General features: G+C 39.0%; 1 protein-coding gene across 5 annotated transcripts in view; it reads right to left on the minus strand.

The window, feature by feature from the left end:
- Nucleotides 1–24,798, minus strand: part of TAMM41 (TAM41 mitochondrial translocator assembly and maintenance homolog) — a 54,888-nt gene that overhangs the window by 18,293 nt on the left and 11,797 nt on the right. For 4 of the 5 annotated variants that reach the window (XM_037139313.2, XM_037139312.2, XM_037139316.2 and 1 more), the window contains 2 exons: nt 20,383–20,533; nt 5,112–5,257 (listed from right to left, as the gene is read on the minus strand). In XM_037139313.2, the coding sequence (XP_036995208.1) occupies nt 5,112–5,257; nt 20,383–20,533 (297 nt within the window). The remainder of the gene's footprint in view (nt 1–5,111; nt 5,258–20,382; nt 20,534–24,798) is intronic. The other variant, XM_037139314.2, reaches the window with a different exon arrangement.

Here is a 24,798-nt window from a genome sequence, read left to right on the forward strand (position 1 = left end):
AGCCAAGACTAGCCATTCATATGGAAAAGCCACTGTTACCAGCTTGGGTAAGCTCATAAGTTGGATCAAGTGGGGCCTCAGGCAACCTCAAGGATGGGGCAAACAGTGTTAGCCATGTTGATGGAGTCTCAGACATTGCCCCTGCCACCAGTCCTGTGGCCTGTGGGTGAGGGTTCAGAAAAGGAAAATGGCTTCTGCCTGCCTTTCTGTCTGGGAGATGCTGTCTCCCAGCTCCCACTTTGATGCCCAACACTTCAGTTCTTCTGTGTATACCACTGGTATACCCCAGTGGTGGAGCTCAGAGGGAGTGAGTCTGAGTAAGTTCATGTGCAGGTTTTTTAAGAGGAACTGCTTGGGATCCAGAAGTTTCTTCTAGTAACTCAATGCCCACTGGTTTTTGTAGACAGAAGTTGTGGGAACTTACCTTCCTAGAACTGGAACCCTGGCCTGGGGGGGGCTTGGTGTGGGGCTGGGACCCCTTGCTCCTGAGATACCCCTCCCGAATTTTTGTCCACCATATGTGGATGTGGGACCAGCCCATTCTACATCTCCATCTCTCCTGCCAGTCTGGATGGATGTGGTTTCTTTAATTCCATAATTGTTGGACTTTTATTCAACTCAGTTTCTGACAATTCTGAGTGATAGTTGTTCTATAGTTTAGTTGTAATTTTGATGTGGTTGTATGTGGAGGTGAGGCACATTTACCTATACTGCATCTTGACCAGAAGTTGTAAAAGAAATCAGAAGTGTATTGTTCTTTAAAAACAGGACATGAAAGACATCCAAACATATGAGGAAAGCCAATTCACTAACAGATATGAATCAACAGAAAAAGGAACAAAGAGAAATAGAGACAATGTAGAGAAGAAAAATCTTCCAAATGATAATAAAGATCATTAAACAAATAAGGAAAGATAATAGTCATAAGACAGAAAAGAATATAATATAAAAAGAAAATTCAGAGGAAATTAAAATATCAATAGAAGTATCAGATGATCAATTTGAGAAAATCTTCTGGAAAGCAGAAAAAAAGAACCCAAGGAAACAAGAGGAAAGAAAAAAAAGAGATCAAACTAGGAGGTCCAACCACCTACTCACAGGAGTTTCAGAAAGGATAAACTGAAAAAAGTGAATTGAAGAATTATAACAGAAATAATAAAATCTTCTAGAATTGAAGGTCATGAATTCCAGACTGCAAAGGCTCATGAAGTACCAGAATAATAAGTGAAAAATAGACATACAAGGACAAAGGCAAATCATCATGAAACGTATGGATACAAGGAAAAGAAAAAACAATGTCAGAGAGAAAATGGCCACATCCAAAGGATAGGGAATCTGAACATCACTAGGCTTTTTAATGCAATACTAGAAACCAGAAGAATTGAAGATATGATTTTAAAATTCTAAGGAAAAATTATTTCCAACCTAACTTAAGTCCAAACCGTCAATCACTGCAAGGGTATATTTTTGAAATGTACATGGTCTTAAAAAACTTACTTTTCTTACAACCTATGTTAGAAAAGTATACTTCATTAAATTAAAGTGGAACCATGAAAGAAGAAGATAAAAGATTCAGAAAGTCAAAAACTAGCAAAGGAGAGAGACAGAAAAATTCTCAGGGTGTTAATGAGAAGTTCCAGGAGAAGAGTTGGTTGTACAGCAAGGCCTCAGAAAGAAAGGGAGATTGCAGGGCTCCAAGAAAATGTCCCCGAGAAAAACAAGAAACAGAGAAAATGCCTGATGAGTTTGTCTATAATGGGAGAAGTTTTAAAGGATTGTCAAAGAGTAGGATTTTGGACTACTCACAGGTATGAAGATAACCCAGCAAGTGAAAAAAAAAAAAGTTGTACAGGAAATTTAATAGTAGTGTATGTCAGCAATAAAGAAAAAGTAAGTTGTCATAATAAAGTAAATATTGAATATTAACTTAACCAAAGATCATGAAATAACTATCGTATTTTGCCATATTATCATGGCCAGGTTTTGGCCCTGGCCCTTGTGGCTCAGTTGGTTGGAGCACTGTCCCACAACTGAGGGGTTGGGGGTTTAATTCCAAGTCAGGGCACGTACCTAGGCTATGTGTTGGATCTCTGGCGTTGGTATATATCACTTGCTGTCTGGGTGCTTACGATTCCCAGTCCAGGAGTACATAGGAAGCAACTGATTGATACTTCTCTCTTGCCCTTCCTCTCTCTCAAAAAGCAATTAAAAAATGTCTTTGGGAGAGAATAAAAAATAAAAATAAAATGAATAAATAAACCCTGAGGTTTATATGGTTAAAATAAATATTAAACCAAAATTATTTTTCTCAAAGGAAAAAAATCTTTAATATTTATTTTCAGATAGTTAAATTATCTTAAAATACTTTGAAAGTTTCATTTAATGTATCAAAAAGAGAGTCCCAAGACATAATAAATAAAACAGATGGAGGATAAAAACAAGCTTCGGAATAATACATTTGAGTCTATTCATGTAAAACAAAACTAACAAAAAAAGACCAAACCATTTTACACATGTATATAGGCAAAAAAAACCCCATACAAACATGCATACCAAAAAATGTGGAAGTTTAAATGACAAACTGTCAGAAAGGTTATCTCAGGAAAGGCAAATGGGATTGGGGACAGAAAGTTTATTTTCACTTGTTTTTGACAGGTAATTAATATGAAAAGTAAGAATTTCAAATGGCAAAAGAGATACATACAAGGAAGACAAGCTGTGCCCATATCAGCCCTTGGATCCCATCTCCAAAGATGACCTATTATCACCAGTCTCTTTTGTTACCTTTTTCAGTATTATTCCAAAAATACATTTGAACAGGTTTATATATAAAACTTACTTTTAAAAATATGTTATTGGACTTCTGGCCAAGATGGAGGCATAGGTATATATACTTTACCTCCTCGCACAACTAAAACAAGGACAACAAGCAATTTAAAACAAAAAATAGCCAGAACTTCCAGAAAATTGAACTGTATGGAAGTCTAACAACCAAAGAGTTAAAGAAGAAATGTTAAAAAAAAAAAAAAAAAAGAAGAAGAAGAAATGTTCATTCAAACCAATTGGAGACACAGAGATGGGCAGCTGGAGTAGGAGAGAATCGATGGTGAGGGGGCGGCTGGAGGACCGGGTGGTTCCCCCATTTGCTGCAGAACAACTGGGGAGTGAGACAGACTGTGCAATCCAGGGTTCAAAGGTGGGGCAATAAAGCTTCAAAAGCTCTGACTGAAAAAAATCTGTGGGTGTTGCGGCAGTGGGAGAAACTCCCCTCACAGAATAGTTCACTGGAGAGACCAATGGGGTCCTAGAACATACACAAACCCACCCACCTAGGAATCATCACCAAAAAGGCCTAATTTGCTTGTGGGTAGCAGGGGAAGTGACTGAAAGCTGGCAGAGAGCTGAGTAAGCAACATTGTTCCCTTTCTGACCTCTCCCCCATATACAGCACCACAAGGAAGTGAAGTGGGTTGTCCCACACTGGCAAATACCTAAGGCTTCGCCCCTTACAACATAACGAGGCATGCTGAGACAAAGAAATATGGCCCAAATGAAAGAACAGATCAAAGCTCCAAAAACAGAACTAAGTGATAAAGAGATAGCCAACCTACAAGATGCAGCGTTCAAAACACTGGTAATCAGAATACTCACAGAAATGGTTGAGTATGGTTGCAAAGTAGAGGAAGAAGTGAAGACTATGAAAAGTGAAATAAAGAAAAATATACAGGGATCCAACAGGGAAGGGAAGAAAATCAAGACTCAAATCAATGATTTGGAGCAAAAGGAAAAAAGAAACATTCAACCAGAAAAAAATGAAGAAACAAGAATTTTGAAAAAATGAGGAGAGGCTTAGGAACCTCTGGAATAACTTTAAACATTCCAACATTCGAATCATAGGGGTGCCAGTAGGAGAAGAGGAAGAGCAAGAAATGGAAAACTTATCTGAAAAAATAATAAAGGAGAACTTCTCCAATCTGGCAAAGGAAACAGACTTCTAGGAAGTCCAGGAAGCTCAGAGTCCTAAAGAAGTTGGACCCAAGGAAGCACACACCAAGGCACATCATCATTACATTACCCAAGATTAAAGATAAAGAAAGACTCTTAAAAGCAGCAAAAGAAGAGTTACCTACAAAGGAATTCCCATTAGACTTATCAGCTGATTTCTCAAATGAAACCTTACAGGCAAGAAGGGGCTGGAAAAAAGTATTTAAAGTCATAAAAGGCAAGGACCTACATCTAAGATTACTCTATCCAACAAAGCTGCCATTTAGAATGGAAGGGCAGATAAAGTGCTTCCCAGATAAGGTCAAGTTAAAGGGGTTCATCATCACCAATCCCTTATATGAAATGTTAAAGGGACTTATCTAAGAAAAAGAAGATGATCAAAACTATGAACAGTAAAATGACAACAAACTCGCAACAATCAACAACTGAACCTAAAACAAAAACTAAAACAAACTAAGCAAACAACTAGAACAGGAACAAAATCACAGAAACGGAGATTACGTGGAGGGTTACAGCAGGGAGGATAGGGGGAAAAATGGGGGAAAAGTTAGAGGGAATAAGAAGCATAATTGGTAGATACAAAGTAGACAGGGGGAGGTTAAGAATAGTATGGAAAATGGAGATGCCAAAGAACTTATATTACAACCCATGACATGGGCTAAGGTGGGGGAATGACGGTGGGAGGGGTGGTAGAGGGCGGAGAGGAATAAAGGGGAGAAAAAAGTTAGACAACTCTAATAGCATAATCAATAAAATATATTTTGAAAAATAAAATTAAATAAAATCTTAAATAAATAAATAAATAAATAATATATTATCAGTCTGTGATGGCAAAAAGTTTGCCTAGCCCAAGAGACAGAAGGGAAACTGCAAAGAAAGCACTTACGGCTATAAGCAATTTTTCTTCAGTCCTCATCTGGGTCCTCAGGCCTTTGATCTGGACCCAGTTTTTCATTTGTGATTGCTTGTTTTAGGTAATAAAACTGTTTTTTTAAACAATGGAGACTATTGACAAAATGTTATATTAGTCGTACTGCTCTATTCCTTACTTTCCCTCTTAAAATAGACCTTGCCTTAAAATGGTAGAGGCTGTTTACCACAGTTACCTCCAGTCTGCCTTGCTGGATTTTATATACCACTTGTGGATTCTCCTGTAGAATGTTGCCATAGAGCTCACGAAAGTGGGCTATGTTGGGCTTTACAATATTCAATACTTTTGTCTTATCCTCTCCGACCACCATCCGAAAGTCACCTGGTTAAAATGAACAAAAAAACAAAATTTTCATTGATAATCCATACTCTGACCTATGGACTACAGCTCCACTTTGATCCCGCACTAGTTCAAGATGGCAGCATCCCTCATCCAGAATATTTCCTTTTCCTCCTTAAAACCATGAACACATCCCCAAAGAATGCAGGCACTTGTCTGGGGGAAAAAGAAAGCCTCTCAAATCATAATGCCTTTTACCACAGTTAAAACATAGTTACCTAAGTACAAAAGGTAATCATCATTGACAAGGTAATTTGTTTCTGTTTTTCCAATGCAGACGCTTCTGTATTTACAAACTTTCATCTTGTAAACAGAACATTGCTTGTGACCCAGCAAGGAAATCACCTTCAACGTGACCTTGTTCTTACTTACTCAGCATGAACCTGTTTGCCCTGTTTGCCTGAGGGCTTTTGAGGTGCTTTATGAATATAAACACCTTATTATATTTGATAAAGGCAAGAGCAGCAAGTGTTAAAAGTCCTACTACCTTCTTTACATTTAAGATGAACTTGAAAGCAGATATAATTTTTAAAATTTTAAGTGAAGTAAAATGAGAAACAGAACATTTGCCTGTGGAATGAATTAAGCTGTAAAATATATCATTCTGAAGGACAAAGAGCAACTTCTGAAACAAATGTAAAGTGTCCTGTCCTGCCTATGCCATTGACAATTACCAGCAAGATATAGAGGGGAAAGGTAATAAAATGGGAAAACTGGAGTGAATGTCAATTAGGATAACGTTAATTTAAGGCTGGGCACATGCGAGCATCTCCCACCCAGGTGAAGCTTGGAGAAAGCAATGCGGCTGAAACCTTTGCTTGGCAGGTAGAAGCTGTGTAGGTAGGTAATGAGGTAGCAAGTCACTCAGATACCCTAGCTGCTGAGGAACCCCCTGGGATAATATGGCAATTTAGTTTACCATCCAAACTAGTTCACTTTTGAGGATGAAGGAAGCACTATAAATAATTCCACAGGGACAAGTACAAACTAGGCAAATCAGGACAAATGATTACCCTGGCTGATGTCTTTTGGGGGTTGGAGATGATGGGGGACAGGGAGGAGTCATCAAAATCATTCCATGCCACAGAACATTTTCCTAGAGCAAGCTGTTGGTTGTCTTAGAAAAAAATTAGAAGATATACAAAGATATACAGCTACACACACACACACACACACACACACACATATACTGTAGTAAGGAATAAAATATCCCTGGTTTTTAAGGCCAACTTATGCTATAATGTGGTGGAAAACAGCTGGGGACTGAAAGCTCAAGAGAGCACACTCAGGAAGGCTGGGGCCTCTGGAACCAGACCTTCATGACACAAGGTCTGACTCTTCAATGCAACGAGAGAAGTGAGTTCTGTTCATAACAAGCTGCCCAAATATGGATGACCTTGTTTTTTCACTATTATTTTTTAAAGGGAGAGACTTAAATGTTTAAAACCTGGAATGACTGCTGTTGTCATCATAAATTGCTAAAACTCATCTCTGGAGAGCATGTCTAAAGAAATAAACCCAAACAGAGGTTATGAGCTAAAGTTTATTGAGCATCTGGTAAGCATCATGTACCGTTCCAAGTGCTTTGCTGTATTACCTCCTTTAACCCACATATCCGTCCTGTCAGGTAGATACTATTCTAACCCCATTTAGTATCAAGGCAACGAAGACATAGAGCTGAAGGAAACTGCCTAATACACTACATACATACAACTATTCACTGAAACACTATTTATTGAAATACTAGAAGCAACCCAAATGACCAACAACAGGGGAATAGATAAGCTATGATGGTACACCTGTACCCAACCATGGAACAGTGTACAACCATTAAAAATTACATTAATCAGCCCTGTCTGGGTAGCTCAGGTGGTTAGAGGGTTGACCCAATATGCCAAGATTGTGAGTTCCTTCCTGGTCAGAACACATAAAGGAATCAATCAATGAATGCAAAAATAAGTGGAACAACAAATCAATGTTTCTCTTTCAAATCAATGAAAAAAATTACAGTAACCACACAGGACAAGAGGAAAATGGTCATATAAGAAAACAGGATACAAGCCCTGGGTGGGTTGCTCAGTGGTTGGCGCATCATCCCATACTCCAAAGGCTGCAGGTTTGATCCCCAGTATGGGGAGGGGGGTGCATATGGTGGTGGGAGCAGGGGTTGGAGGGGCAGCTGATCGATGTTTCTTTCTCTCTCTCTCCCCCTTCTCTTTCTGGAATCAATAAAAAACAAACAAACATATCCTGAAGTGAGGATTAAAAAAAAAAAAGAAAACAGGATACAAAAGTATAAGAAAACAACTTGGTAAAAAAAACAAAAACAGCAAAAACAAGACAAACTACATAAAAATGGTTGTTCGCTCTAATAAGACGTTTATTGTGGGCTTTTGTGTGTACTTTACAGTTCCTATCTTATTTAAGTCTCCTTATTCCCAATTGTACAGGTGAGGAGAGACTGAGGCACAAGATCCAGCTGCCTTTCAGTATCAGCGAAGCGACATTTGAGGTGACTGGTTTTACTCTGTAATTTTCCTCCACCGCCCTCACTGCTGTAATGCTGGCATATCGCTTCTAGCGTTTTAAAATAAATTCACAGGATGCTGAGAAGTGATGACCTGGCAACTGTGAAGGGAAAGGAAGCTGGATTTCGATCGTGTGAATCCTTATGCTTTTGCTTAGAGTCTAGAAATGGGTTCTGCTGATCTGTGAGGGGATGAAATGTCAGCAAACTCTGAGTCTAACTGGGCTGGCTCTGACGTGAAAGACCAGTTTGGATCACTGATGAGTCCTCAACATTTGTGTCATTTCTTCTTTTTCTGTACATTCAACCAACAAAAAATTCTTATGCTTTAGATAGCAACTTTCTGAGGGAGGGACTGCATTATACCAAAACGTGAACACAAACTAATCCAAATCCTTCCTGAAGAACAATCGCATGCCATGATTAAAGGGCTTGGAAAAAACTAAGGACTCCCTGAGAATGAGGACTGGGGCTTACTTGTCTCTGTCCCCGCAGCTCCTTGGTGTACTGCCTGGCACTCGGAAGGCATATCAATAAATAACTGCTGAACTGAATTTCTCCAACTGCTGTGCAACAGAACTAGCTCAGCCACAGGGAACAGCAAGCAGATGGGCTTATTACCCATTTCTTCAGAACAAAATAAATAAAATCGTGGGCACAGCATGAACCAGCATCTGATCATAAGAATCAATTCTTCTTACTGTCAGAGATGTTTGCAACAGAACACAGAAATTGAGAAAACTGCTGACTTTTATTTTATGCCTCTACTGATGGGTTTAACTCTTGACTGCTCAAGTCAATTTAATAAAATAGGTAACCAAAAGGATAATTTCTCTTTGACTCTAGAATGAGACAAACTCAGAGGCTTGTAAACCATGTGTACTTGGCTTGACTGCTCTGTGCTGCTGGCATGCCACAGTGGGCAGGGACCTTCTTATGAATGTAGGGATGTGAGAGGCTGTGCAGTACAGTGGAAGGGGCCTGGCTTTCAGGTCTGGAAATGTCCCCTGGTGACTGGAGATTAACTTATCTAAGTTAGTTTTCTTCTCTGTAAAATGGCTGTAACAATTATACTAAGCTGACAAGGTTGCTTTTAGATTTAAAAGAGTTAAAGTATTTGAGAATGCTTTGTAAATAGTAAGACAGATATTGTTACAATATACACATATACATAAACACATACATACACAATAGGCAAAGGATGGGGGTAGAGGAAGCCAAGTCTTTAAAGAAAATGACTAGCTAACTTTCTCCCTTCTTAAATGAACTGCAATATGGCTGTCATTTCAGTTCAATAAATATTTGGGTGGCTACTAAGTACAACGAGCTGCACTAGACATTGGAGATATAAAGATATCCAATCTACCTAGGGCAGCAAGTGCTATAAAAATAGTTCTTCAGTGCAGGTTCCAGCAGTGGGGTACTTCTTAGGCGGTAGTGTTTAAAAACAGGAGCCCACACTGGAGGTTAATCGGGCAAAATAATATTCATTTTAACAGCTTTTTTTGAGATATAATTTATATACCACATAATTCACCCATGTGAAGTATACAAGTCAACGTTTTTTAGTATATTTACAGAGTGGTGTAGCCATCTTATTTCAGAAAGTTTTGGCCTCCCTGAAAGAAATTGTATCCATTAGTCCATTCTGTGTCCATGCCCCATCTCCCCTACCCTCTCACCGCCAGCCCGAAGCAAAGAAAGCCTGTTTTCTGTCTCTACAGATTTGCTGATTCTGGACATTTTATTTTTTTATTTAATTATTTTATTGTTGTTCAGTTACAGTTGTCTGCATTTCCCCACCACCACTCCATCCAACCAGCCAAACCCACCTTCCCCCCCTGCTTCCACCCTCCCCCTTGGTTTTGTCCATGTGTCCTTTATAGTAGTTCCTGAAAACCCTTCCCCCGCATTGCCCCCTCCCCTGGCCCCTCTGGTTATTGTTAGGTTGTTCTTAATTTCAATGTCTCTGGTTACATTTTGTTTATTTTTTTTCTTTTGTTGATTATGTTCCAGTTAAAGGAGAGATCATATGGTATTCTGGACTTTTTAGATAAATGAAATTGTACAACATATGGTCTTTTATGACTTAACATAAGTTTTCAAAGTTCATCATGTTGTAGCAGTCATCGGTACTTATTCCTATTTATGGCTAAAACATACTCCACTGGGTAGATGTGTCACATTTTATTTATCCATTCCTCAGTTGGACATTTGGGTTGTTCCCACTTTTAGGCTATTCATTATAAATAATGCTGCTATGAACATTTGTGTACATGTTTTTGTGTGGATGTATGTTCTCATTTCTTTTCTTTTTTTTTTTTTTGTTCTCATTTCTATTGGTTAGATAACCAGGAGTAGAATTCTGGGTCACATGGTAATGCTTGTTTAATATTTTGAGGAACTGACAAACTGTTTTTCCAAAACAGCTGTATTATTTCATGATCCTACCAGCAATATATGAGGGTTTCAATTTCTTTGCATCCTCACCAATACTTATTCATGTCTGTCTTTTTGATTATAGCCATTGCAGTGGGCATGAAGTGGTGTCTCTGTGGTTTTGATTGACATTTTCCTAATGACTAATGGTGCTAAGCATTTTTCATGTGCTTATTTGCTATTTGTATACTCTTTTTAAAAATGTCTATTAAATCCTTTGCCTATTTCCATACTGAGTTATTTGTCTTTTTATTACATTATAAGAATTCTTTATATATTCTGGATACTAGTCCCTCATGATCAGATATGTAACTTGTAAGTCTTTCATCACATTTTGTTCGTTGCCTTTTCATTTTCTTGATGGTATCATTTGCAGCACAAAATTTTAATTTTTATTCAGTCCCATGTATCTACATTTTCTTTTGTTGCTTGTATTTTTAGTATATATCTAAGAAACTACTATCTAACCCAAAGTCACTCATTTAAGAGTTTTATAGTTTTAGCTCTTAAATCTATAATTTATTTTGAGCTAATGTTTTTATGGTATAAGTTATGGGTTCAACCTCATTCTTTTACATGTGGGCGAAATAATACTTATTTATTCAAAGATGACTGAGGCAATATTTCTAGAAGGCAGTCTAACACACAATTTGAAATGCATCCTCTCAATATCTCCATTGCTGCAGAAGACTAATTCACACGTAAAAGAGAATGAGATAAGAATAGCTGATGTGCCCTGGCTGGTGTGCCTCAGTGGACTGAGTGCAGACTGGGAACTGAGTGTCACCAATTCAATTGTTGGTCAGGACACATGCCTGGGCTGTGGGCCAGGTCCCCAGTGAGGGGCTGTGTGAGAGGTGGTCACACATTGGTATTTTTCTTCCTGTCTTTCTCCTTTCCTTCCTCTCTCTCTAAAAATAAGTAAATAAAATCTTTAAAAGAAAAGAATAGCTGATGTACTTAGTGATATAAATTTGAATTACTTTTTCTTTTACATACTTTACAGGACACAAAATGGATGCATGTGGGAAAGAATGGGGAGAAATCAGGTTTATGACGCTGGTTCAGGAGGGAACCAATATCACAACTATTCATCCATCCATTCATTATTTACTGAGCACCTAGTAAGCCCTGAAATAGAGTGAGCAAAACCAGACCAAAATTTCTGCCCTCTCTATCTGTATGGTAGAACACAGACCAAAGACAAGCAAACCTACAAATAAATAAAATAAAGAGCATTTCAGGTGGTGAAAAGTGCCATGAAAAAAATACAAGCAGAAAATGATGACTGGAAGTGGATGACAAGGGTCCCCAAGGAAAAAGTGTCCTGGATGTGAAGCAGGAATGACACTCACCATAACGAACCTTTTCTACAACAGTGAAATGTTAAGAGTGAGGGTTCCAGAACCTGACCGACTGCCTGTGTTCAGATCCTGGCTCTAGCCTTACAAGCTACGTGACCCAGAATAAGCTACTTAACTTCTCTGGGCTTCAGTATCCTCAAATATGAAATGAAAGCAACAGTCTATACATTTCAAGGATTAAATGAGTTAATTAATACGTGTAAAACACTTAGAACAATACCTCACAGGTGAGCACTAGAATTATTGGGAGGATCACTTCATAAATTATGTAACTGTTGTCTAACACTATGCTGTACACCTGAAACTCATATTAAATAATATCAAGTGTTATCTGTAATTGAAAAATAAAATAAGTTAAAAAACAACAATATCTAACAAGCAGTAAATAATCCATAAATGTTAGACACTACTGACAATTAACATTACTTCAGGAGTGTTGCATTCTCAGAAAGTAAGTAAGTAACAAGTAACAAGTGCAGAGTCCCAAATGAGGCTTCAGCAAAAGCTTGAGCTTGCCAAGCATTGAGAAATACGCTTCCAAATTTCTGAAATGCGTAATCCATAGTATGCAAGTCATCAGATGACACTGCTTGCAAGTTTCAGAGAGTGTGACTATCATGGAACAAATCCTAATAGCTCTCACTCCAGAAGAAATTTACTGACTTTTACCAGGACCCAGAAATGGGATGTTTATTCACACTTTAGAGTGCTGGCACCCATTTCTAATTATTTCTCCAAGAATCACTCAGCTGGCAGCTAAACTTCTTCACTGCTTTGTTTTATTCCTAGAAGTAACTGGGCCTGTTCAAATGATGTAGCCATTTTTCTCTTACACAAGTGTTGGAAGGTGTTTTCATTCCTCAGGACTGCAAAGGGTCAAATAAATCCACCTGATGTCAGTATTCTGCTAATTTTGACAAACATTATTTATCAACACGTAACAACTTTTGTAAAAATTTTTAAAGATTTTATTTATCTCTCTCTCTCTCTCTGTATTTTTTAGAGAGAGGGGAAGGGAGGGAGAAATAGGGAGAAAGAAACATCAATGTGTGAGAGAAACATCCATCGGTTGCCTCTCGCATGCCCCTCCCTGAGGATCTAGCCCACAACCAGGCATGTGCCCTGACTGGGAATCGAACTGGCAATCCTTTTGGTTAGCAGGCCAGCACTCAATCCACTGAGCTACACCAGGCAGAGCAAGTTTTGTAATTCTTACAGTTACATAATTCCACTTTGGAGAACATATCTGAGAACATCAGTGCACCCTGTACCCCTTTCCCTAACAAAGTAATTTGTCCAAAGTGATTCACAGCAGTGTCACTAATAAAACAATGACCAATGGAGCCAACCTGAGTGTCTGTCAATTACAGAATGAGCAAAACATTGTGTCTCAACCTGGGAAAACCTATGTGGCCAGCAATTATACATGATAATAGTACCAAATAATAATAGCAATCATTTTCTGAGCACCAACTATCAATGAGGTATGATGCTGGGGGCTTTTATATATATTATTTCACTGAAATTTTTTTATGAGATAGTTTCTAGCTTACAAGTAAGAAAATGGGCTTAGAAAGGTTCAAGCACCTCTACAAAACTAGTATTCTCACTCAGGTCTGAATGCAGTATTTACCTTTCTGTTGTCTATTATATCAAGCAGCTGTGTTAATAAAAGCAAACACATATCTAAAATAATGGCTAACATTTATTGAGCATTTACCATATGCCAGGTACTGTGCTAAGCACTTTATATAATTTGATTTGTATAAAAGCCTTTTTTAGAGATAAAGAAACTGAGTCATAACAAAAAAAGAAACTCACCCCAAAAAGTTAATTAAGGGTACAGCTAAAATTTAAAGCCAGGCATCTGACTCCAGAGCCCCCCAGTTTTAAACATTTCACTAAGGCTGCCTTCCATTAATTAATATTAAGTTTTTAAAATCAAGGTCCAAAATAGGATGCTTAATTTAAGTAGTTAAGGGTTTAATGTTGACTGTTTTCATGTGAAGTTGCTCACTGCACTGAGGCACTGCTCTGGTTCAAGTCCTTGCCATCATTCACAATCATTGGTCTCCCTGTCCATCCACCCAGCAAATACGCACAGAGTGCCTACGATGTGTCACACAGTATTTCAGAGACTGAGGACACAAGGGCAACTGGACACAGACACTGTCCTAACTATACTCCCAGCAGGCTCCTCTCTGCCTGGAAAGCTGTTATCTGGGCTCTCCTCATGGGTCCTCATGTGTTGGTGCTCTCAGTTCAAGTGTCACCTCTTAGAGAGGTCTTCCCAGAGGCCATGTCCACCTTCTTCCCCTAGTCCAGTGCTGCCACTGTTTGCTGTCTGACTTTTCAACTAGAATGAAAGACTCATGAGGGCAGGGGCAATGATTGCCTTATCTACTTCCTTTAGCTACAGAGTTTAGAAGAGTGATTGACATAGGAGACCTTGTAATTATTTGCTCTCTCCTGCACGGTGGTGGCAAAATGATCTTTTCACAGCAATGCCTGAAGACTTCTATAGCTCCTACTTGTATACAGCTTGTCAAATTCTACTTTTTTTTCACCTTGTATTCAATGCCCCTCCCAACCTGACACGGTTCTAACCTCTTCTCCAAAGTATCAGAGAAGCAATGAAATTAAATGGTTAGGAGTGTGGGCTAAAGTTTCAGCTCCAACACCTACTAACTCACCAGACAACTGGATCAAAAGTATTGAGAATCATTCCTGGCACAAAATAATAAATGCTATTTACTGATATCATAAGCCTTGGACTTCAAGTCACATCAATCTACTCCTCTCCTAAACAATCCATGTTCTTTCACACACTTCCTTTCCTTTTCTTACATGTGTCATTTTGTAAGTCGACCACTGACTCACTATGACTGAATGTTAACTAATGTGAAGTTCTCTAAAGCAAAAATTATATCTACAATTCTTTATAAGGTATGAAATGCTGATTTGCTTGATAAATGTGAAACCCAGATCATTACCTAAATTTAGTACTTTTAATAGTTTGTACTTACATAAGAAAGTTCGAGGTGAACTTTAAAGTTTATTTGGTTTTCCTTTTCTATTCACTTAAATGCTGACTTCTAAGAATAACTGAAGGATTAGAGAGCTTTCTCCTCTGCCATCTTCCACCTACTCCTTTCTCACCATCATGTACAACAATAATGCCACAAATACTGCCCTGGGGCAGCCAAAGTGATCCTTAAATACTATGTTAAATGTAGGGACTATTATTACCACCAGTAATACTGATAGATCTTACCTCTGCCAGTAATTACTGGCAGGAACTTGCCCAATAACTGGAGAAACACTGTTTTTTTCTGGTCCTCCTCTGCCTGTCCCTTCCAGGGAGAATGTGGAACTTCACAAGTTAGGGACAACATATTATCTCTCAACTGGAAACAGATGAAAAATAAATGTCAAAGTTGTATATAAAACAAGATTGGTAGGTATTTTAAAGTTTGGAATATTCTGAGGGCTTGGGAGGTTTGGGTGGTTTGCCAAAGGGACAGAATTGAATCCATTCAAGGATGCTGGGTTCTCAGAAACCCAGGAAAGGCAGGAGGAGGAACATGCCTTTCAACACATCGCCTTGGGCAGATTTCGTGCCTATGAAAGACCCCTGCAGGGCCAGGATCCTTCCCTATCCTCACTGTTCTAGCCCAATTCCAGCATATTATAGAGTAGGTAATTATGAATTATACTGTGTCCTGGCTTAGGAACCACCATCATCTGTATTATGTTGAAGACTTTTTTGGAAAGTGTCTCATTCATAAGCTAGTGCCTGCAGAGAGTTGTAAGCAGTTCCCTCTGGAGAGGATCTGCCAAGAAGCATGTCCTGAGTTTTGCAGTAAGAAGCCAACCTCACTGAAATGAGTATTGTGGAATACTTGCCCAAATTCTCAGATCCAAATCTGGGTTAAGCAATAAATAATATAATAGCAAGAAAATAAGCTGAAACTACTTAGAAATGGGGGGCCTGGAGACTGAGAGAGCTGGAGTCAGACACAAAAAGATTGGAAACCAGACTCCTGACGCCCCTCCTCTGAGTGCCTTTCTCCCAACACTCTGGGGCTGCCTCTGTCACCAACTAGGTCTCAGCTTAGCTCTCACCACTGCCTATCCGTTGTAAAGATGGCCCCACTCTCAACCTGATTCATTTTCTTCTCTTCATAGCTTTTAACCGCTATCTGAAATTACCTTATTGATTCTTTATTGCCTCTCTCTATCTTAAAAGAACATAAACTCCATGAAATATTTCACTCATATCATGCTCACTAGAGTATACCTAGGGCCTACCATGAAATGTGTGGCACATGGTAAGATAAATATTTATTAAACAAATAGGGCTATTGTGTGAGGATTCAGTGTGAAATAAATTAACTATCTACATGCCCACCTACCTACCTCTTTGTGTCTGGTACAGAGCTGCTATACAGCGACATTAATAAATATTATAAAAGATACTGTTATGAGTCAGAAAACAGTCACTGAACAACTTAGATATGTCTCATAGCACAGGAGAAACCAGGAGTATAAAAATATGATTCTTCCAGGAGGCAAAAGAAAAATCAGCTAAAGACTGATAGTGGACTTCTGGCCAAAATGGAGGTATAGGTAGACACACTGTGCCTCCTCACACAATCAAAATACAGACAACAATTTAGAAACAAAATAACAACAGAAAATTGAACTGTATGGAAGTCTGACAACCAAGGAATTAAAATAGACATATTCATCGAGACCGGTAGGAAAGGCAGAGTCAAGCGGCTGGGCAGAGAGGGGTCACGGCAAAAAAAGTGGTGGCACTGGGCACACAAGGCTGCAGCAGGTGTACCCTGGGCACGCAGGCATTAGCTGACAGACCCCAGGAGCAGAGTAGCAACAGGCAGACCCAGCGAGGTGGCGACTGTGAAGCTGTGCATAGGGTACAAAGTGGCTGGCTGACTGGGAAGTCCCACATTTGCATGCAGATAAACCAGACAAAACTGGGGAGTGAGACAGACCGCACAACCCAGGGTCCCAGTGCGGGGTAATAAAGCCTCAAAACACTGATTGAAAACACCTGAAGGGGTTGAGGTGGCAGGAGAGACTCCCAGCCTCACAGGAGAGTTCATTGGAGAGACCCATAGGGTCTTAAAATGTATGGAAACCCACCCACCCAGGAACCAGCACAAGAAGGGCCCAATTTGCTTGTGGGAAGCAGCAGAAGGGACCAAAATCCAAGAGAGAGGGGAACAAATGCCATTGCCCCTCCCTGACCCCGCCACCACATACAGTGTCACAACCCAGCGATCTGGGTCGGTCCTCCCTGGTGAACACCGAAGGTTCCGCCCCTCACTATGTAACAGGCACAACAAGACAAAAAAAAAAAAAAAAAAAAAAAGGCCCAAACAGAAGAACAGATCAAAGCTTCAGGACAAATACAACTAACTGAAGAGATAGCCAACCTATCGGATGCATAGTTCAAAGCACTGGTGATCAGGATGCTCACAGAACTGGTTGAATTTGGTTGCAAATTAGATTAAAAAAAGAAGGCTACACTAAGTGAAATGAAGGAAAATGCATGGGAACCAATGGGGATGGGAAGAAAACTGGGACTCAAATCAAGGGAGTGGATCAGAAGGAAGAAAGAAACAATCAAACAGAAAAGACGGAAGAAACAAGAATTCAAAAAAATGAGGAGAGGCTTGGGAACCATCTTTAAACGTTCCAACATCTGAATTATAGGGGTACCAGATGGGAAAAAGAAAGAGTGACAAGTGGAAAACTTACTTGAACAAATAATAAAGAAGAACTTCCCCAATCTGGCAAAGGAAACAGACTTCCAGGAAGTCCAGGAAGCTCAGACAATCCCAAAGAAGTTGGACCCAAGGAGAAACAAACCAAGGCACATCATAATTATATTACCCAAGATTAAAATGAAGGAGAGAATCCTAGAAGCAGCAAGAGATAAGGAGACAGTTACCTACAAAGGAGTTCCCATCAGACTGTCAGTGGATTTCTCAAAAGAGACCTTGCAGGCAAGAAGGGGCTGGAAAGAAGTATTCCAAGTCATAAAATCCAAAGACCTACATCCAAGATTGTTCTATCCAGCAAAGCTTTCATTTAGAATGAAAGGGCAGATAAAGTGCTTCTCAGATAAGGTCAAGTTCAAGGAGTTCATCATCATCAAGCCCTTATTATATAAAATGTTAAAGGGACTTACCTAAGAAAAAGAAGATAAAAAACACATATAGTAAAATGACAGCAAACTCACAATCATTAACAATCATACCTAAAACAAACTAAGCAAACAACTAGAACAGGAAGAGAACCGCAGAAATGGAGATCTCATGTAGGGTTAGCAAGAGGGGAGTGGGAGGAGGAGAGAGGGGGAAAAGGTACAGAGAATAAGTAGCATAGATGGTAGGTAGAAAATAGACGAGGCTAGGGGTAAAAATACTATGGGAAATGTAGAAGCTAAAGAACTTATGACACATGGACATGAACTAACGGGGGGGAATGTGGGTGAGAGGGGGGTGCAGGGTAGAGGGGAATGAAGAGGAAATGGGACAACTGTAATAGCATAATCAACAAAATATATTTTAATAAAAGACTAACTTGAAGTCCGCTAATAGGGAAAAGCAGTTATGTTATCGGTAAACTTCTTTAGTCAATGTTCAGAATTTATAGAAAACTCCTAGAAGCTGCCTAATCCTGTGCTGATGTTGATGACATGGGAAAACATGGAAGAGTTCTTGTGGTATAGGCAAAGCAGAGAATGGCTCTGCATTTTCTTCCACAAAGTCAATGAAAGGCTTCTGGTCCATCTTTCTCACAGGGAGCAAGGTGGGGGAATTCCCTAACAAAGTGACCCCATTCTCCACATGTTGCATGTAAACCTGCACTCCTGCCACTCCTGCCCCTCCCCCACATTTTGTGGAACAGCAAGGGTGCTGCCACATGGAACTGGAAGCAACCAAGACTTCTTTCTCCACAGTGTTGCAGTTACAGCTGTGGTCATGCTAGACACATTTTGGGAAAAACACTGAAGAGTAAGACTTTTAAGGTCTCTTTCAGCATTACATTTCCATGAAATCTTATCTGTACAGAGATTCAAAAAATTACCAAACTGCTTCTGCAATATTTTGAGCATAGTTTTTTGGCTCAAAAGTTGGAAAAGAGGATATTTACTTTAGATAGTGGTTTTCAAACTATTTTTTAAAGTAGAAGACTACTTTTTTGTAAATGAAATTTTATATACTCTTTAATATAATAAAGAGATAAGTGTGGTATTCTTCTGGTTACAGCTGGGTCAAGGGGCCAGGGCTCTATCCTCTCTCAGCTTTCCCCTTGGCCTCTGAAGGGGCCCCCAACATATCTGAGAAACACAGCTGGTTAAGTGAAAGGGAAAGGAAACTAATATTTAGATAAACAAACAAACAAATAAATAAATAGGGAAGATTTCCCTTAATGTAGAGGAAGAGGTAGAGTTGGAAAGTCATCACTTTGTAACCATCATAGTAAAAAGTTGGGTTTGAACAAGAATCATCAATGGATACTTGACCTAGGAGGAACAGTTTGATGAGAAGCAAGATATTTAGCCCTGTCTGGTGTGGCTCAGTGGATTGAGTGCTGGCCTGAAAACTCAAGGGTTGCAGGTTTGATTCCCAGTCAGAGCAAATGCCTGGGTTGTGGGTTGGGTCCCTGGTTGGGGGCATGAGAGAAGCAAACACATATTGATGTTTCTCTTCCTCTCTTTCCCCTTCCCTTCCCCTCTCTCAAAAAATAAATAAATAAAATCCTTTAAAAAAAAGAAGCAAATACCTCAAATGTCTCTCTAAATTGCTTAAAAGTGAGAAAAAACTGCTTATTAGGACATAAACATCACTGGTAGACTTCAAAAATATGAATGTCATATAAGATAAAGAAAGGCTGAGGAAGTATTCCTGGTTAAAAGATAAAAGAGACATGATATCTCAATATAATATATGATCCTTGAATGAATTATATACTGGAGGGGAAAAAATACCATGGAGGACATTATTGGGACAACTGGAATATGGATTATCAATTTGATAAAAGTACTGAATCAGTGTTAAATTTCCTGAATTTGAAAACTGCACGGTGGTTATATAAGAGAATGTCCTTGTTCTTTGGACACACATACTGGAAATATTTGGCCTAAAGGGAACATGATATGTGGCCTGCTCTTAAATGATTCATAAAAAATACATAACACAGTATACTTAGATATAGAGAGAGCAGCGGCTCTCAAAGTGGGATCCCTGAAGAAACATTAGCATTACCCAGGAACTTGCTAGAAATATAAAATCTTGGGCCCCATCCCAGAACTACTAAAAAGCAGCTACCTGGAGTGGGCCCAGTAGTCTATTTTAACAAGCTCTCCAGGGGATTCCACACTAAAGTTTGAAAACCACTGGTACAGAGAAACAAATGTAGTAAAATGTTAAAATTACTAAATCTGGGCAGAGGATACATAGGTCTTCTGTACTACTGAAATTTTTCCATAAGTTTGAAATTGTTTCAAAATAAAACTTAACAACAACAAAAGGATTACCCTGCAGTACTGCATGTACAGATGTGGAGAGGATGAGACTTTGGAGGCAAATCACTGGACTTTTGCAGTAAGCTTCACAGGAAGTGATGGGTTTTGGAACTAAGGTGGATACAGCTCCTTTGTAGAGTGAGGAGTGGGATGTTTGTACAGTCTTCAAACAACAAATCTTCTTGCAGAAAATTTGGGAACCGAACGTACTAACCTGAATAGGAGAGTCCGGCAATCTCTATAAAGAGGTCTTCTTCAGAAAAGCTTTCAGGGAGCATGAGGAAAGCAGCAGTCACAGCACTCCTCAGATTTTTATCTAGGGCTGACCTGAGAATGACATTCTCATTCATTGCTACGATTTTCACCTGAAAAAAGGAGAACATTCAGAAGAAAAATTACAGAAGAGTATCGCTCAGCCTAAGGGGTTTATAATGGAACGTGCAACAAAACTGTCCCAAACTTAGCCCTGAAGATATTGGAATATTAGGCCAGTTGACACAAAATAGTAATTATTCTAATAAGCAATTCCAGAACCTCCTGTTTTGTGCCAAATCAGAGAAATCATGACACAGGAAAAAAAATTTTTTTAAATCTCTTAAATGAGGTTTTAAAAAGAAGTCGGTGGAAATGGAATAAACATCATTTTGAAAATTTAATTTTTATTTTATAATTTCATTGTTCATTTAATTTTATGATGGACAAAAGCAAAATTTTAATTCTTTATTTAGAACTCAACTGTTCTATTACTCACATAACCTGAGTAGTTCACACTCTATTTTGTACTGATTTTGAACTTGACTACGGAAAAAGGAAAGAAAATTAGCTACAGTAGAAAGAGCATGGGTTTGGGCTATAAGTATGGGCTCAAGTCCAGGTGTTTACTAGCTGTGTGAATTTGGGCAAATTACTAAACTTGTCATCTATAACAGGGATAACAGACATGCATCAAAGAATTGTTACAAAGATTGAATGAGATAATAAATGTCAAGTGCCTAATGTACTAATGAATGCCTTGATCAATAAAATAAATCTTTCTCCTGAATATACAGCAGAGGCTGCTGTCCTTGACTTTCCCCAAATTCATGAAAATATACATTGCTGTAGTCTGTTCGGAGATTCTAGGTTTTAAAGACTGCACTGTAGTTCAGAGAATGTGTTCAAGTCCCAGCTCTATCTCTTACTAGTTCTGTGCCTATGGGCATAATGTGTTATTAGTAAAATGGGGTTAATAACAGAACCATGCTTATAGGTTGCTGGGAAGATTAAATGAGATATTACACATGAACCCTTAGCTGAAGTAAGATTCTGTATGTGTTTCTTGGTACATACTGAGAGAGTTTCTCTAGGACAGAGGTTCTCACTTTTAGCAAGCACCAGAATCCCTGAAAGGGCTTGCTTGTTAAGACACATATTATGAGGCCATTCTCCAGAGTTTCTGATTCAGAAGGTATGGATATGACTTGAGAATGTACCTTTCTAACAAGTTCCGAGTTAATGTCTGTGCTGCTGGTCCATGGCCCCATTATGAGAACCACAGCTCTAACGTATATACTTAGAAGCAGAACTGCCAAAAACTGCTCTTTGAAACAGTTGTGTCAATTTACACTCTTGCCATATTTTTTTCAAAAACCATCATGCTCCTTCTACTGATTTTCTAGAAGTCCCTGATAAGAACTCCAGAAATCTCAAATGTATCCACCATCTCCAAACCATTTAGTGCCACCACCAAATATTGCTCCTGTCCTAGAAAACCAGGCTTACATTGCCTTTTATTTGACAAATAGAGATAATTTGTTTTTTTACACTATATTTCATTGATTATGCTATTACATTTGTCCCATTTTTTCTCCCCTTTATCACCCTCAATCCTGCAACCCCCCACTCTGTAAGTTTATATCCATGGGTCATACATTTAAGTTATTTGGCTTCTCCATTTTCTGTACTATTCTTAACCTCCCCGTCTATTTTGTACCTACCAATTATGCTTCTTATTCCCTGTACTTTCCTCCCCATTCTCCCCCTTCCCACTGAAAACCCTCCATGTGATCTCCATTTCTGTGTTTCTGTTCTTGTTCAGTTGTTTGCTTAGTTTGGAGGGTGTATGTATGTTAGAGGTTCAGTTGTTGACAGTTGTGTGCTATAATTTTACTGTTCATAGTTTTTTAAAGTATATTTTATTGATTATACTAATACAGTTTTCCCAAGTTCCCCCCTCTTCCCAGCACTCCCCAAACCCTCCAGCTTCGCCTCCCACCCTTAGTTCATGTCCATGGGTCATACATATAAGTTCTTTGACTTGTCTGTTTCCTATACCATTCTTAACCTCTCCCTATCTATTTTATGCCTACCAACTATGCTTCTTATTCCCTGTACCTTACCCCACCAACTCTTTCCCTTCCTCTTCCCCCCCTCAAAACCCTCCATGTGATCGCCATTTCTCTGATTCTGTTCCTGTTCTAGTTTGCTTAGTTTTTGTTTTGTTTTTAGGTTCATTTGTTGATAGTTCTGAGTTTGTTGTCATTTTACTGTTCATAATTTTTTATCTTCTTCTATTTCTTAGATAAGTCCCTTTAATATTTCATATAATAAGGGCTTGGTAGTGATGAACTCCTGTAACTTTACCTTATCTGGGAAGCACTTCATCTGCCCTTCCATTCTAAATGATAGCTTTGCTGGATAGAGCAATCTTGGATATAGGTCCTCACCTTTCATGACTTCAAATACTTCTTTCCAGCCCCTTCTTGCCTGTAAGGTCTCTTTTGAGAAATCAGTTGACAGTCTGTTGGGAGCTCCTTTGTAGGTAACTGTCTCCTTTCCTTCTGCTGCTTTTAACATTCTCTCTTTATATTTAATCTTGGGTAACTTGATGATGAGCCTTGGTGTGTTCCTCTTCAGGTCCAATTTCTTTGGGAGTCTCTGAGCCTTGTGGACTTCCTGGAAGTCTATTTCCTTCACCAGATTGTGGAAGTTTTCCTTCATTATTTGTTCAAATAAGTTTTCAACTTATTTTGCTTGTTCCTTTCCTTCTGGAACCCCTACAATTTGGATGTTGGAATGTTTAAAGTTGTTGTAGAGGTTCCTCAGTCTTTCTTCATTTTTTTGAATTCTTGTTTCTTCATTCTATTCCAGTTGGATGCTTATTTCTTCCTTTTGTTCCAGATCATTGATTTGAGTCCCAGTTTCCTTTCCCGCGCTATTGGTTCCCTGTATAGTTTGCTTTATTTCACTTTGGGTAGCCTTCATTTGTTCCTTCATTTTGCAACCAAGCTCAATCAGTTTGGTGAGCATCCTGATTACCACTGTTTACTGTGCATCTGATAGGCTGTCTATCTCCTCATCACTTTGCTCTTCTTTTGGAGTTTTGATTTGTTCTTTCATTTGGGCCGTATTTCTTCGTCTCCGCACACCTGTTATGATGTAGGGGGGCGGGGCCTTAGGTATTCACCAGGACGGGGCAACTCTCTTTGTGGTGCTATCTGTCGGGGAGGGACCCAAGAGGGAACATTGCCACTTGCTCAGCTCTCATGCCACTTTCAGTCACTTCCCCCAGTACCCACAAGCAAATTGGGCCCTTCTGGTGCTGATTCTCAGGTGATTGGGTTTGTGTGTATTCTAGGACCCTGTGGTTCTCTCCAACAAACTGATTCGCAGGAGGCTGGCAGTTCCTCCCACTGCCACAACCCCCCCAGGTTTTTACAGCCAGAACTTTGGAGGCTTTATTTCCCAAATATGAAACTCGGGGTTGTGCTGTCTCACTCCCAGTTGTTCCTCCTGGTTTACCTGCACGTGAATGTGGGACTGCCCCACCTGCCAGCCACTGCCTTGCCAGGCATCCTCTCTGTCCCTCCTACCAGTCTGAAAGATGCTTCTTTTTTAATTCCTTATTTGTCAGACTTCCATACAGTTGGATTTTCTGGGAGTTCTGGTTATTTTTGGTTTTTAAATTTGTTGTTCTCATATGACATGCATTATTTGACAATAAATTAAGCCTTATAATAAAAATAAATAAATAAATTTGTTGTTCTTTTGGTTGTGCAAGGAAGCTACGCATATTTACCTATGCCTCCATCTTGTCCGTAAGTCTGCCAGGTCCGAATAGAGATAATTTCTGATAAAATTACAATAGTACATAAAAGGCACATACATATAAGAAACTCCAAGTTAAAATTTTATTAAACAGGAAACTGATGTATGTCTCAAAGTATAGTTTCTTTTTAAAAAATTAATTGTAAAAAGCAATGTCATAAAAAATAAGTATTTTATAAATCAGGCTTAAGAATCTAATTCTATTTTTTTACCTTTTGTCTCTACTTTTATTGTTGAGGGAATATTTATAACATAGAAACTCCTCATATGTTAGGTAAGTTACTTTATTTAATACTCCTACCTCCTCCCTTGTAATTACAAGGACTTAACAACCCTTAATTAAGCCTTATAGCACTTGGGGGAATTTAGCATTATTGCAATCATCTGCAGAAAGTAAAACCAAGAAGCAGCCCAGCAGCAAGACTTGCCTGAGGTTGCATAATGAGTTGATGGCAAAATCAGAGTAACACCCTTATACTTGGCAAACCCAACTCTAAATAATTTGGATTATTCTCATGCATTTGTTAGGGATCTGCTCTGGTAA

The sequence above is a fragment of the Artibeus jamaicensis genome, unplaced genomic scaffold, assembly GCF_021234435.1.
Source record: "Artibeus jamaicensis isolate MK-2021 breed Jamaican fruit bat unplaced genomic scaffold, CSHL_Jam_final contig_519, whole genome shotgun sequence".
In the NCBI taxonomy this organism is placed as follows: domain Eukaryota; kingdom Metazoa; phylum Chordata; class Mammalia; order Chiroptera; family Phyllostomidae; genus Artibeus; species Artibeus jamaicensis.